Source organism: Narcine bancroftii, chromosome 1 (genome assembly GCF_036971445.1).
Source record: "Narcine bancroftii isolate sNarBan1 chromosome 1, sNarBan1.hap1, whole genome shotgun sequence".
NCBI classification, from domain to species: domain Eukaryota; kingdom Metazoa; phylum Chordata; class Chondrichthyes; order Torpediniformes; family Narcinidae; genus Narcine; species Narcine bancroftii.
In genome coordinates, this window is record NC_091469.1 from 153203748 (window position 1) to 153219242 (window position 15495).

Below are 15495 nucleotides of genomic sequence, written 5' to 3' on the forward strand. Positions count from 1 at the left end.
AAGAGAAGTAATGAGAGGAAAAGAGTGATATAATTGGCAAACAACTCTTAATACTTGGTAAGCTTCACAAATAACAAATTAAACAAGCAACGGGCTAATCTTCCTCTCAATAGTGCTGTCTGAAAGATTAGCTTTGGCCATAAGCTTAATCTCCTGGTCTTCAGATAGTGTCACTGAGTTTCGTTGCGACACTACGGGGATGAACAAAACTTCAAAATGACAATTCATCAGAAATAAAGTTAATAGTAGAGAATATTTTTTTTTGCATTGGTTAAACTGTCAAATCTGGCCAGTTTGTTTATGGAAGGACAGAAGGGAAAAGAGAATCATTAAGAAGCACCAGGAACAGAAGATTTTGATGAGAAATTAAGAAAGTTTGGAGCCTGTTGTGTGGAATAAGATGCTGGAAAAAAGATAGCAATATAAAAACTACACTCAAAATGATGGGTTTCGATCCACAAATCGCAGCTGGGAAATAGGTGCTACTACTCCACCACAGTGCACTGTTCTACTTAAGCGTCTCAATTTTACATGCAATTGCTTTGAACATTATTTATTATTGAATATTTATTTTCTATATTGCAGTTTGTTTGCACTACCTTCTCGATTGCATTTCTCTCTTTTGTTTACATATCTTTTCGAATACAGATTTTTTGTTTGCACTACTGCGAAGTAGAAATTCTGCCTGCCCCGGAAGAAAAAGAATCTCAGGATTATATGTGATGTCAGGTATGCACCCTTGAAAATAAATCTAAACTTTGACCTTTGACACTTATAGTTCTATAGACACCTTTGAGTACAATTTTTTTTTAAACCAAACTATCTATTCGTTAGCTAATTGAATTATTGATCAAGTAGTCCTGGGGAGAAATGTAAAACTGTAGCGGCAGCTCCACTGCTACTGAAAGAACACACAACCATATGGGTTGAGCTCAGTGAGCAGAACTAATTTATTGCAGGCTGCTGGGCTGCACTTATACTGAAACCCGCACTGGGGGGCGCTGACGTCACCCGGGCATCACGTGGCTCCCCCAGCGTGGGCTTCTGAGCCCTGTGCTGAGAAGAAGGGGAAACCTCCGACAGCATCCTTTTGGCCAGCTGCCCCGCCGCGTGGATTACAAGCGGGGCCAGTTCGTCTGCCTAGTGGTGTGGCACCACACAGCACCCCCCCCCACCCACCCAGAACTTAAGAACTAACCAGTGAGTTAGGGAAGGACAAGGGGCAGCAGAGCAGACTGTTGCAATCCAAATCCTTTTTAGCTTGGCGGCCTTGCTTCTTGGGCTGGGCCACAATCATTGGTTCGGTGGGGTCGAGGTGTGCTGGCTTCAGCCTGTCCACAGTAAACAGCTCCCGGCTGCCGCTGATGTCCAGTGTGAACTTAGACCCTGAACGTTGGACAACCTTGTAAGGTCTCTGCAGAGGTGCTGCGGGTGGGCCCTGCCGAATAAAAAAGTACTCTGCGGAAAGCAGCTCGCTGGGGACGTGAGATGGTCGTGTGCTATGTCTGGGCGGTGGTGGGGGTGCGAAGGAGTCCAAGTGGGCCTGGAGGTAGGGAAGCAGCTCATGCAGCGACCACTGGGGGTTGTGAGGCACGTTGGTGAACTCACCAGGAAGTTCCAGCGGTGTGTCGTAGACCAGCTCAGCTGATGATGCCTGCAGATCCTGCTTGGGCGTGGAGCAGATGCCCAGGAGCACCCAAGGCAGTTCATCCACCCAATCGGGACCAGTGAGGCAGGCCATAAGAGCTGACTTAAGGTGGCGGTGCAGACACTCGACCAGCCCATTGGCCTGTGGGTGATAGGCTGTAGTGCATTGTGCTCGATCCCCATCCTGTTGGCGAGCTGTGCCCAGAGAGCAGAGGCGAACTGGGTACCCCAATCGCTGGTGAGGTGATTCTGAACGTCGAACCGGGCAACCCAACTTTGCAACAGCGCTCGGGAGCAGGAGTCCGTGGAGGCGTCTGGCATCGGGATCACCTCGGGCCAACGAGTGGTGCGGTCCACCACCGTGAACAGGTAACGGTTGCCCCGGGAAACGGGTAAGGGCCCAACTATGTCCACGTAAATATGGCTGAACAGTTCCCGGATGTGCTCGAACTCTTGCACAGGCGCCCTGGTGTGCCTGTGTACCTTGGACATTTGGCAATGGGTCCATGTTCTGGCCAAGCCCGCAATCTGTTTCCGCAGCCTGTGCCAGACGAACCGCTCTGCCACCATCCAGACCATGGACCTGATGGACGGGTGCAAAAGGTCGTGGATGTGATGGAAGAATTGCCTGCTGGGGAACCACTGGCTGCGGGGAGCTCATGGAGACATTGCACATGATGGTGCTTCCGCCGCTCAGAGTCAGGAGGTCTCAGAACCGCAGGCCCGTGATGGCAGTCTTAAATGCTCGCGTCTCCTCGTCGGACTTCTGGTCCTGGGCAAACTGGTCGAAGTCGAGGACGGGCGTCAGCGCGCAGACGGCCGGTTGCGAGTGCATTGGCGACCATGTTGTCCTTCCCCGCCTTGTGGCGAATGTTGGTGGTAAACTCTGACACAAAGGGGAGGTGACGCTGCTGGCGGGTCGATCAGGGCCCCTTCGCCATCATGAGTGCCTGGGTGAGGGGTTTGTGGTCAGTGATGATGGTAAAAGTCCTCCACTCCAAGAAATAGACAAAATGCCGCACCGCCAAGTACATGCCCAGTAACTTGCAGTCAAAAGTGCTATACTTGCGCTCTGGTGGGCGGAGAAGCCGGCTGAAGAATGCCATCGGCTTTCATTGTCCATTGGCCTGCTGCTCCAGGAAGGCGCTGATGGCTGTGGCAGAGGCATCTATAGAGTGCGCCATATGCAGGTTGCTGTGCGGGTGGGTGAGCATGGTAGCCTTGGTGAGAGTGTCCTTGGTGGCCTCTGGGGTTCAGGTGAGCGATTTGTGCTTGGCTGTGATGAGGGCAAATAGCGGCTGCATGATGTGCGCAGCTCCCAGGATGAATCGGTTGTAGAAGTTGACCATACCCACGAACGCCTGCAGCCCCTTGAGATTGTCCAGACGTGGGAATTCCTTGATAGAGTTGACCTTCGTAGCGGCGGGCGTGGCTACCTCGGCCGTGATGTTATGGCCCAGGAACTGCATGGACTATTTCCCAAACTGGCACTTGGCTGGGTTGATGGTGAGGCCGAAGTAGGCCAGCCGGGAGAAGAGGGTGCGTAGGTGGGCCTTGTGTTGTGCCCGGTCCCTGCTGGCAACGAGGATGTCGTCTAAGCAAATGAAGACGAAATCCAGGTCCCTGCCCACTGAGTCCATGAGGCACTGGAAGGTCTGAGTGGCGTTCTTGAGCCTGAATGGCATGCGAAAGAATTCGAAGAAGCCGAAGGGGATGATGATGGCCGTCTTGGGAATGTCCTCAGGGAGCACCAGGATTTGGTGATACCCGCACACCAGGTCAACCTTGGAGAAAACCCTCGCACCATGCAGGTTGGCTGTAAAGTCCTGTATGTAAGGGATGGGGTAACAGTTAGGAACTGTTGCCTCGTTGAGCCGTCGATAGCCTCCACAGAGGCACCAGCTGCCGGAGGCTTTCGGGACCAGGTGGAGCAGCGAGGCCCACGGGCTTTCAGACCACTGAATCATCCCCAGCTCCAACAGATGCGAAAACTCCTCCTTCACATCCTGGAACTTGTCAGGCAGAAGCCGGCGTGCCTTGGCATGAACCAGTGGGCCCTGGGTCGGGATGTGGTGGAACACCCCGTGGTGCGGCGAAGCAGCGGAGAACTGTGGCTTGAGGAAGGTCGGAAACTCATCCAGGATTCACTGGAACTCGTCTCTGGGCGTGCTGATCGTGGTCATCTGCAGCTGCTCTGTGCGGCAGGCGTCGAGGCGAATGGCCTGGAAAGTATGGACATCCACCAGGCGCCTACTCTGAATGTCCACCAGAAGCCTGTGAGCGAGGAGGAAGTCGGCACCCAGGATGGCAGTCAGAAGGGACGAGACGGTGAACCTCCACGAGAACTTTCGTCGGCTGATCTGGAAGTGGACTGTCTTGTCTCCATACGTTCGGATCTCTGTTGCGTTGGATGCACGGAGCGGGTCCTTGAGGTTGGTTCCTGGACTTGATGGCCGTGGCCGGGATGATGCTGATCTGAGTCCCAGTGTCGACGAGGAACCACCAGCCGCTGACTGAGTCCCGCAGGTAGAGGAGGCTGTGTCCTTGGCCAGCCGCCACAGCCATCAACAGCGGCCAGCCTTCTCGTTTCCCTGGAACGAGCAGGGCTGATGACACTTCCGAGCCTTGGCTCCCCAGCGCTGGTGGTAGAAGCAGAGGCCTGGAGTGGATGCCTTGTCCCTGATTATGCTCTTGGTGGCCCCTGCAGGGGCTGGATTCTCTACCGCAGCGCTAGGGGCGGGCTTGGCGTGGTCATGCCCATGTCTCATGACCTGCTGGACCACCAAGCCCTCTGAGAATTGCTCGAGACATAGCCCTTGGGACGTCTGAGCGACCTTTCTCGGGTCGATAAAGCTCTCTTGGGCCAGTAACGGGCAGATGATCGAGGAAAATGCGCTCGAAGAGTGGGCAGTTGGTGTGATCACCCATGAGCACAAGCATCTCGTCCATCAGCTCTATCTGGAACCTGTCCCCCAGTGCGTCGAGGTGCAGCATCCGACCGGCACGCTAGCGCCCGGATAGTCCAAGGGATCCGGTGAGCACTCACTTGATGGTCTCGTATTTGTCTTCGGCGGGTGGGTGCTGAATGAGGTGCAGCACGCGTTTGGCGGTGGCCTGGTCCAGGGCGGCGACCACATAGTAGAATTTGGTCGTGTTGGATGAAATCTGGTGGAGGTGAAACTGAGCCTCTGCGTAGCCGAACCAGGTCTCCGGTTCCTGAACCCAGAATTCAGGCAGCTTGACGGCTATAGCACTGATCCCAGGTTCGCTCATGATGGGTTCAAAGATATTTGAACCAGTTGGGGTCACCAATTGTAGAGGCAGTTACACTGCTACTGAAAGAACACACAACCAGACGGGTTGAGCTCAGTGAGCAGAACTGATTTATTGCAGGCTGCTGGGCTGGACTTATACTCCCAGCCCGGATCTGGCTGAGAACCGCGCTGGGGGGGGGGGGGGTGCTGACGTCACCTGGGCATCATGTGGTCCCCCAGCACGGGCTGCTGAGCCCTGTGCTGAGAAGAAGGTAAAACCCCCGAGGGCGCCATTTTGGCCAGCTGCCCTGCCGTGTGGATTACAAGCTGCCGAGTGGTGTGCCGCCACAAAACCACAATTTAAAAACAGCCAAAAACCATGCTAATAAGCAAATCAATAGTGTCGATTCAAATTTTTATTTGCTTTGAATATGATCAGCCACATTTGTTCTCCATGTAAGAAATCTTCAAGTCAAATTTATTGCCATCTGATTGCAAAAGTACAACCCAATGAAGCAGCAATCTTTGATCCAGGGTCGAAGGGGTCCTCAATGATTTTGCAAGACCTTTTCAGACAACATTCCCAGTAGATGATGTCACTTTGGGGGAGGGGATGTGAGAGACCTCAGTGATCCTCTCTACTACACTTATGGTCCTTTAGATTGACTTTTGATCCATTTCTCTTCAGTATCCATACCACACGGCGATGCAGCCCACCAGGATGCTCTCAATGGAGCTCCTGTAGTAGGTTGACATAAAGGTGGCAGGTAGCCTTAGCCACTTCAGTTTTCTCAAGAAGTGCATGTTCAAATTATTAATTTAACATTGGTATTTTTTTAAACAATCAGCTGAACCTAATCGGTGATACAAAGCAATACAGGCAATAGAGTCAGCTACTTAGTTCCTCAGCTTGACCACCAATAAATAGGAAAAGACTGAATTGCATCCATAGCCCATTTTCTGTCTGGGTTAATATCTTCAACATTCTTACAGGAAGGATATGGAAAAGGTGCAGAGGAGATTTACCAAGATGTTACCTGGATTGGAGAACATAGGTTAGCAGAACTGAGGCTTTTGTCTTGTGAGTGAAGAAGGATGAGAGGTGACTTAATAGAGGTCTAGAAGATTATGAGAGGCATAGATAGGGTGGATAGCCAGCACCTGTATATATGTATGTATGTATGTATGTGGGTGGGTGGATGAATAGATAGATAGATGCAGAGAGCAGTGGGTTCCTGGAATGCATTGCCAGGGTGCTGGTGGAAGCTGCTACTATAGGGATATTCAGAAGACTCTGAGACTGGCACACGGATGCAAGAAAAATAGAGGGTTATGGATGTGAGGTAAGGAAGATTGAGTTTATTGAGTGAGTTTATATAGATTGGCATAACATTGTGGGCAGATGGGCTTGTACTGTGTTATTATGTTTTTAGTGAACAAAATAGCAACCTTAAACTCAATAGTGTTTTGGAAAGAAGAACAACGTGGTCAGGGCTAGGAAGAGGTCAAGACATAACCCTCTCCTTTGTGTAGTGTACTCTAATTTCACCACCAATTGACCATGCTATCACTTTATCCCCTTCCCCAGTTCTGTGTAATTTAGCATATTAATGACACATTATTGGTTCCTGAGGGGCCTCGATGCTGAAGGCGTCCTGACCGCGTCAGAGGTTTGTATCTGGAGTGCGGGATGCTGACGGTTTGGGCTGAAGTCTGTGGGGCTGTAGAAACTCTGGAGGTGAATCCACAGACACTCTGCGACTCTGACTGTCTCTTTTGCTTCTCTTTCTCTGATTGAAAGGGATGCTGGTCAATTTCTGCTGAATCTTTGTCTGTTTATGTTGGCTAAATGCAATTTCATTCAATGTTACATTTGTTTTATTCCATGGCAATAAAATAATCTTGAATCAAAGGCAAGGGCAGTTATTTTACCTGCTCTTCTAATAACCGACGCTGTTTGAAGAACTCCCAATCGTCCTTTAGCATGCGCTGTTTGGTTTTCATTGCCATCTAAGAAATAAATAAAACAAGACATTACAGACTGTAGTATTGCTTGTCAAAATGATCTTTTTAAAATCATGCATATGAAGAAATTTGATATTAGCCTTGGTTCACCAACTCCATTTTCCCCTCTGCATCAAGGAAATTCAGATTAAAAGCACACTTTAGAGAGTGGAGGACATATTCTAGACTGGAGTTTGCAGCGCTCCATTTTCCTCCAACGCTGCCTTTTGCGGGAGCTTCTGAACTAAATTATTTCACTGCACCACTTGATGAAATGTAGAGCAACTCCACTTAAGCACCTTTCTTCAAACAGATTACATGGTCACTTATTTCAATTGACTTGGTGTGCACAATTTAAGTAGCATGTTCGCCTAGATTTTAATGGCAACTCCACTTCAAAAGTACTTCATTGGATATGAAGTGTTCTGGTTGGTCAGATAAGATGAAAGGTACGATACTTTTTTTTCTTTCTCTCCTTTGATGTTCACAAAAAAACAAAAGATAAAATATATTGTTTAGCCTCAGAGCACTAAAGTGCTCAGAGGTAAAAAGGGAAAATGCTCTTCAGATCAGGCAGCACCTTTACTGAGAGAGATAAATAATGTTTCAAGTCAATAAAACATACAGTAGCTCTGGTAAAAAAAAAGACTGAGCAATGCACAAAAGTGCTGAAGAAACTCAGCAGGTCACACAGCATGCATGGGAAGCAAACCAACTTTTCAGGCCTGAGCATTTCGTCCAGGTACAAGCAAATGGCCAGGAAGGTGCCAAAATAGAAAGGAGGGGACAGGGAGAGAGAGCAAAGGACTAAGGGAGGAGTACAGGCCAACAGGTAAGAGGTATATAGGTGGAAAAGTGGAAGAGAAAACAGCTGAAAAGATTTTTGTCATTTTTCTTCCATCCGTGTGCTAGTCTCAGAGTCTTCTGAATGTCCCTATTGTAGCAGCTTCCACCATCACCCTGGCAATGCATTTCAGGAACCCACTGCTCTCTGCATCTATCTATCCATCCATCCACCCACCCACCCACATCATACATACACCCTAGCTATGCCTCTCAATCTTCTAGACCTCTATTAAGTCACCTCTCATCCTTCTTCACTCACAAGAGAAAAGCCCCAGTTCTGCTAACCTTTCTCCAATCCAGGTAACATCCTGGTAAATCTCTCTGAACAGAGAGGGAAAGTGCTGGGATGCTGGAGGATGCTGGGTGCTGGAGGAAAGGAGACCGAGGGATAGGGAAAGGGAGACACACAGGAGAGGGTTTAATGAAAACTGGAGAAGTCAATGTTAATGCCATCTGGTTGGAGAGTGCCCAGACAGGAGAGTACGTTGTTTAATTTCTCACTTCTCACTCCTCCAAGTTCACTGGTATCAAGCAATTCTTATACTGGGCACAGAATTCAACTTTTATGAATTTCACTAGGCTCTGGTGCTTAAAGGTAATTTGGTTACCACTCAGGAAGGTTCTTGTTGGTTTCAGAGAGAGATTTGTTGCTCGTTAGACACACAATCTGATTCCCTCCGATCAACCACTTCAGTGTTTTGCCGAAGGATTTTCCAAATGATAACCTCTTCTTCTGCAGGTCACCACAGAGTTCCATTTGTTTCAGGTGAAACACTCAAGCCAGCCACTTCCTCTTGTATGGACACAAGGGTTTTCACCCATGACTGCAGAAACCAGTTCTCTCTCTCTCTCTCTCTCTGCTTGAAAAACCACGACCTTCTTAGAACAGCAAACTGCAACCAGACAGATTGCAGCACTGGACCCAAACGTTTGAGCCCGTTCATCTGTTGCCTTCAAAACAATAATCCATTATTCCACAACACATCCAATTAACAGTTTCTTGTGAAGTTTCTGGAGCTCCAGTTCTTCTATTTGTACCTCCTTATGAAAACCTTTAGCAAAGCAGTTTTTATCGTCTTTACAAAGATACTGGGCCCGGATACTCGGCACTGGTTTGAGCAAAGCTCTTGCATTTTAAATGAGATCTGTTTTGTGAAGTGTTTGTGTTTGTTTGTGACCTACACTACCTCCACAATCTATCTCCTTCAAAAACATATAAACAATATAAAATATGATATAATCCGTCACAGTATGGATTTCACCTAGGTACTCCAGTTTCTTCCCAAGGACTGCTGGCCGTAAGTTTAATTGATCACTGTAAATTCCCCCTATGATCAATGAGTAACCAAAGAATCAGAGTGGAATTGATGGGCAAGGGAGAGAGTGATCAAGAGAATAGGTCTTTATTCCCATACAATTTTCCCACGTTCATTATTAATTGTCCATGAGTGTTTATTGCCGATCCGACTTTTCCCACCCTCGCTAGAAGCTGTGCGCAACGTTTATTGCCAATCCGACTTTTCCCACCCTCGCTAGAAACTGTGCGCGACATTTATTGCCGATCCAACTTTTCCCACCATCGTTAGAAACTGTGCGTGATGTTTATTGCCAATCTGACTTTTCCCACCCTCGCTAGAAACTGTGCACAACGTTTATTGCCGATCCAACTTTTCCCACCCTCGCTAGAAACTGTGCGCGACGTTTATTGCCGATTCGATTTTTCCCACCCTGTCTAGAAACTATGCGCGACGTTTATTGCCGACCCGACTTTTTCCACCCTCGCTATAAACTGTGCGCGACGTAAATTGCCGATCCGACTTTTCCCACCCTTGCTAGAAACTGTGTGTGACGTAAATTGCCGACCCAACTTTTCCCACCCTTGCTAGAAACTGTGTGTGACGCAAATTGTCAGTCCGACTTTTCCCACCCTTGCTAGAAACTGTGCGCGACATATATTGCCAATCCGACTTTTCCCACCCTGTCTAGAAACTATGCGCGACGTTTATTGCCGACCCGACTTTTTCCACCCTCGCTATAAACTGTGCGCGACGTAAATTGCCGACCCGACTTTTCCCACCCTTGCTAGAAACTGTGTGTGACGTAAATTGCCAATCCGACTTTTCCCACCCTTGCTAGAAACTGTGTGTGACGCAAATTGTCAGTCCGACTTTTCCCACCCTTGCTAGAAACTGTGCGCGTCATATATTGCCAATCCGACTTTTCCCACCCTGTCTAGAAACTATGCACGACATTTATTGCCAACCCGACTTTTCCCACCCTCGCTATAAAATGTGCGTGACGTAAATTGCCAATCCGACTTTTTCCACCCTCGCTAGAAACTGTGTGCGACGTTTATTGCCAATCCGACTTTTCCCACACTCACTATAAACTGTGCGCAATGTTGGCTGATACAACTTTACCCCACGCTCGCTATAAATTGTGTGCCATTTCATTGCCGCTACTATTTTCCCCACATTCGTTATTAATTATCCGAGGTGTTTTATTTCTGATCTGACTTTTCACATGGCCGCTGTGAACTGTGCATGGGTGTTGACTCATTGCCATTTTCCCATGTTTGCCTTCTGTAAATAAAATCCTTTACTACCAAAATTGTGTGCCCAGAGTTCTTGCCTTTGAGACCTACTGAATCGGTTTCCTCAATTACAACATCACCCTCTTCTTACATTCTTCTATTAAGTAGACTCTCATTGTTTGATGCTCCGAAGAGGAAAGCCCTAGCTTACTCAACTTTTCTTCAGGAGAGGCAACACCCTAGTAAAGCTCCTCTGCACCCTCTCTAAAGCTTCCACATCCTTCCTATTACGAAGCAACCAGAATTGAACACAATTTTCCAAGTGTGGTCGAACCAGTTTTGTAGAGCTGCAACATCCCCTCACAGCTCTTGAACTGACCAATTAGAACAAAACAAAAGCTGAAAAATCATCGTCTTCAACTTGGAGTAATAACACACCAAAATGCTGGAGGAACTCAGCCGATCTTTTCAATGTCCATAGGAGACAAATACAGGGTATTTCTTTCTCTTCTATAGACGCTAAAAAGACCAGTTGGGTTCCTCCAGCATTTTGGTGTGTTTTCACTACAATCACAGCATCTGCAGATTTTCATGTTTCATCCCTTCAACTGCATATCTGAGGCAAGCATGTTTACAGAACACAAACCGACTAGCCTTCGTACATCTGCCACATCCATGCTGCTCTGTTCCAGCTCATTATATGTGTGGCAGCTATAACAAATTTTGGTTCGGGTACATTTGCAGTATTGCAGTTCTTGTGGAAAAGATGTGGCGGCTTTGGAGAGGATGCAGAAGAGCTTCACAAGAATGTGATCTGGATTGGAGCGTTTTAGCTATCAGGAGAAATTGGACAAACTCAGGTAGTTTTCTCTGGAAATTCAGAGACCGAGGGGCAACCAAAGAGAAGCCTACACAGTGAGCAGAGACAGGGACTCTTCTTCCTGCCCAGAGTGGAAAAGTCAAATACCAGAAGACATACTTTAAGTTGAGCGGTTGAAAAGTTTAAAGGAGATTTAGAGGCAAGTTATTTTAAATGGAGAGTGGCAGGAAAATAGTAGAAGTACATTTAATATCAATGTTTAAGAGGCCTTTAGGCAGACCTAAATAGAGGGATATGGACCATGCAAGCAGATGAGATTAGTTTAGATTAGCATCCTTGTTGGTGCAGACGTAGTGGGCCAAGGAGACTTCCAATAAGAAAGCTGCTGGTGGAAGCACAAGCTACTACCACAATACCCTCTCAAAACTGCCTTCCCATAAATAATCCTAGCCATTAAAATTACCCCCTCGTTTTATACCATCCCGTTAATAAAGTTCCAGTGTCGGAGGGATAGTGGAGCTAATTCATGACCTGTGTTCTGCTCACACAGATCAGGGATATGAATGATGCATTAGAACATCAGCTAATTAAGCCAAATGGGAAGTGACACTGGGGATGCGCAACAATCAAACTGCGCGAGGAATTCAGCGGATCAAACAGCAATTATAGAGGCTGATTGGCATTTCAGATGGAGAGCAAACGCAATAGCAAAGGGGATTTCAGAGGAGAAGTTCCCACCTGTTCGTCCACATAGTCATCTATTCGCTTCTGGCACTCTAGCCACTCTGCTGCGACTCGTCTCATCTCCTGGTCCATCTGGAGGTATCGTTGTAGTAATGTACTGTACATGTCCTCACTGTACGTGTCGTGAGATGCCGTACCCAGCCTGAAGGGAAATCAACCAACATGTACATTTCATTGCATCAAGCTTTTTCATCTAACTGTAACACCAACTACAAGTTAATTAATACAGACTGAAAAGTCAAATTGGTACTTGAGATCATTGTGGGTCACATAGAAGATAAATGAGGCAATAGACAAGTGCAGGGAAAAAGGGAAAAAATGGATTGCTCTTTCACAGAGCTAAAGAGACCACAATAAGCTGAGTGGCCTCTTTCTAACAAGTCAGAAGAGTTATGGAGTATCAGGGCCTGGTAATTTTATGTGCAAATATGCTGAAAAGTGAAAGTACTTGGACTGCTGGTTGAATTGGAGAATTATTATACCTTGCTTGCTTCACAGAAATCCCAGAAATGATAGGATGTGGAATTTTTTTTTAAATTGCAGAGAGGGAGGCTCTGGACTTCAAATGCCCATAAGTGCTCACTTGTCAAAGTACAAATCCACTAGAAGATTCAAAAGCAAAAATAGAAGCATCTCAAACCCCGATTAATTAAATTTTGCACAGTCCATCCTAACATTCACTTCCCAGGCATGTGATCTCGGGAGAGGAACAAAACGAGTATGCACTTCATTTTGATGCAGTGCAAATTTCTAAGACGATCCAATTAAAAATTCCCATGGTTTCACAGGAACCACTTTGTCCCACATTTTATGGAGTCTCAGGACCAAGGCTTTATAATCAATGTAATTCTAACTCAGAGCAGCAATTAGTGCAATGCTGTTACAGTGTCAGCTACCGGGACCGGCGTTTGAATCCTGCGCAGTAAGGACCTTGTTTGTTCTCCCCATGTCTACATGGATTTCCCCAGGTACTCTGGTTTCCTACCACTGTTCAAAATGTACCAGGGATTGAGGTCAATTGGGTACAATTGAGCAGCATGAGCCAAAAGCTGCACGTCTAAATTTAAAATTTAAATTTAAAAAACAAATTTAGCCATTGACCTAACAAATTGCAGATTTATGTCCATTTAATAATCACCTTTAAAAAAAAATCACCTACCCCGCCTTCTTCTGAAGGGTCTGATTCTTTGCTTGGCTACAAATTTAGGGGGAGAAACATGGAAGTCTGCAGATGCTGTGAATGTAGTACAAACACAGAAATGCTGGAGGAGCTCAGCAGGTCTTGCAGCGTCCATGGGAGGTAAAGATATATTATTGATGTTTTGGACTTGAGCCCTTCAAGATAGGGCAATATTTTCTCTTTAGTACTTAAAATATTCAGCCATTATCAGTTTCCTGACAAAATAAGGCATCTCAGCCTGCTTATTCACATTCAACATGACCTTTCAACTGCACTGCCAAAGATCAAGGCTAGCAGGAGAAACGTGGGAGAGTTGAATTCAGTGTTGGTTCTTAAAATCTCACCCATATTAACAAATATGATTATTTAAATATTTTTAAATTTTTTTGTTGACTCGCAATATCCACTATTTAATTAAAACTTCCAAATAACTTGCTAAAAAGTAGAAAAACATCTGCACTGGATTTTTCAACAGACTAACATTGACATAAAAGGTTGCAAAGGCCTTAATGAAATAATGTTAGTGGATTCTTTCTCAGGTAGATATTATTCTCTTGCAACCGCTGCAACCGTGCCTGCCTGTCCCACATCGGACTTGTCAGTCACCAACGAGCCTGCAGCAGACGTGGACATACCCCTCCATAAATCTTCGTTCGTGAAGCCAAGCCAAAGAAGGTATTATTAGCCAAATCCAAAATGTAAAAAAATTATACCCCTAACTGTAAACTAATCAGATGTGCTCAAGAGGGGTACAATACTTGCAATCCAGCATTTTATCTTATTTGTGTTGTTCCTGACCTCAGCTCCATAGCTTCATGCATCAGGAGTTCAAAAGAGTACGACTTGCAGGACATCCAGAGGTGTTTAAAATACATCATTCTACTTAAAAACGTCACTTTTTGTGTAGACAACACTTGAGCAGGAAAATTTCAATGGTGCTATTGAGGGGAATTGAATTCAAAAGCAGTGAGGTAATGTTGCAGCTCTCTAAAAATCTGGTTAGACTACACTTGGGAGTTTTGTGTTCAGTTATTATAGGAAGGACGTGCAAGCTTTATGGAGGGTTCAGAGGGTTTAAAAAAAAATCTGGATGTTGCCTGGATGGGAGAACATGTCTTATGAAGGAAGGTTGTCTGAGCTGGGGCTTTTCTCTTCAGATCGACGGAGGATGAGGGTGACTTAGAGGTATACACGATTAAGAGATGCATAGATAGACTGGACAATCAACACCTTTTTTTCCCAGGCCAACAACAGCAAATACCAGAGGACATCTGTTCAAGTTGAGTCATTTTTAAAAATACTTTATTTATAAATTTTTAAAACCACAATAATAGTTACATTACATTCAGTTCTAAATTATTTCAAAAGAAATTATACATGTGGCATATATCAACCCACCCCCCCCCCACTTCCCAGCCCCCCACCCCTAAAAAAAGAAAAAAGATGAAAGAAAGAAAGTCCAGAGAATGCCAATAAATAAAACATTTATACAATAAAGTATTTTGGGGGTTACCAAGCGAGGTCTTCAGGGAGCCAATTATACATGCAAACCAAAATTTTGTAAATATGGGCTCCATATTATCCAAAAAACATGATAATTATCTCATAGATTATGTAATTTCTCTAATGGTATACAACTACAAAGTTCTGCATGCCATCTTTTCATGCCTACATCTATTTCTGATTTCCATGATATTGCAATACATTTCCTAGAAACTGCTAAAGCTAGAAACACAAATTCAATTTGATATATATTTAATTTTGGCCTTATAGCCTTAATATTACTCAATAAAAATAACTAGATCATGTGGGAATTTTACCCCTGTGATTCGTTCCAAAAAATTGCCTACCCCTAACCAAAATTGTCTAACTTTAGGACATTGCCAAGTTGAATATAAAAAAGTTCCAATCTCAGATCGACACCTAAAACATAAATCTGATATAGCAGGATTTAAACTATTTAATTTTTGTGGAGTCAAATATAATTGATGTAAAAAAATTATATTGAACTAACCTATATCTTACATTTATAAGTTTAGTCACATTATTCTAACAGTCATTTTTTTCCTTACAGAGAGATGGATACCTGCCAAGGTTGATGGTGGAGGCTGGTACATTAGGGACATTTAAAAGACTGTGAGACTGGCCAATGGATGCAAGAAAAATGAAGGGCTGAGGGGTTGGGAAGAATTAGATTGATGTGGAGTCAGTTTATATAGGTCGACACTTTGTGGACATTATTTCATATTCTATGTATAGCAATGGGACAATAACCCATCAAGTATTGGTTCAAGGTTAAATCTTGGACAGACGAGAGGGAAAACTTTACATTTTAAAGTAGTAAAGGATCAAACAGCCACACAAGGACACTGGCAAGATTTCAGATTAATGTCTCATTTCAAAGACCACAATTCCAACAATGCAAAACTGTCCAAGATTAAGGCAAAGGTGCACCTGGCATAATGGA

At 45.5% G+C, this 15495-nt stretch overlaps 1 protein-coding gene across 2 annotated transcripts in view; it reads right to left on the minus strand.

Annotated features, from left to right (window-relative positions):
• Positions 1 to 15495, minus strand: part of fam193a (family with sequence similarity 193 member A) — a 120247-nt gene that overhangs the window by 63799 nt on the left and 40953 nt on the right. For both annotated transcript variants that reach the window (XM_069942166.1, XM_069942155.1), the window contains 2 exons: positions 11843 to 11990; positions 6834 to 6911 (listed from right to left, as the gene is read on the minus strand). In XM_069942166.1, coding sequence (XP_069798267.1) covers positions 6834 to 6911; positions 11843 to 11990 — 226 coding nt within the window. The remainder of the gene's footprint in view (positions 1 to 6833; positions 6912 to 11842; positions 11991 to 15495) is intronic.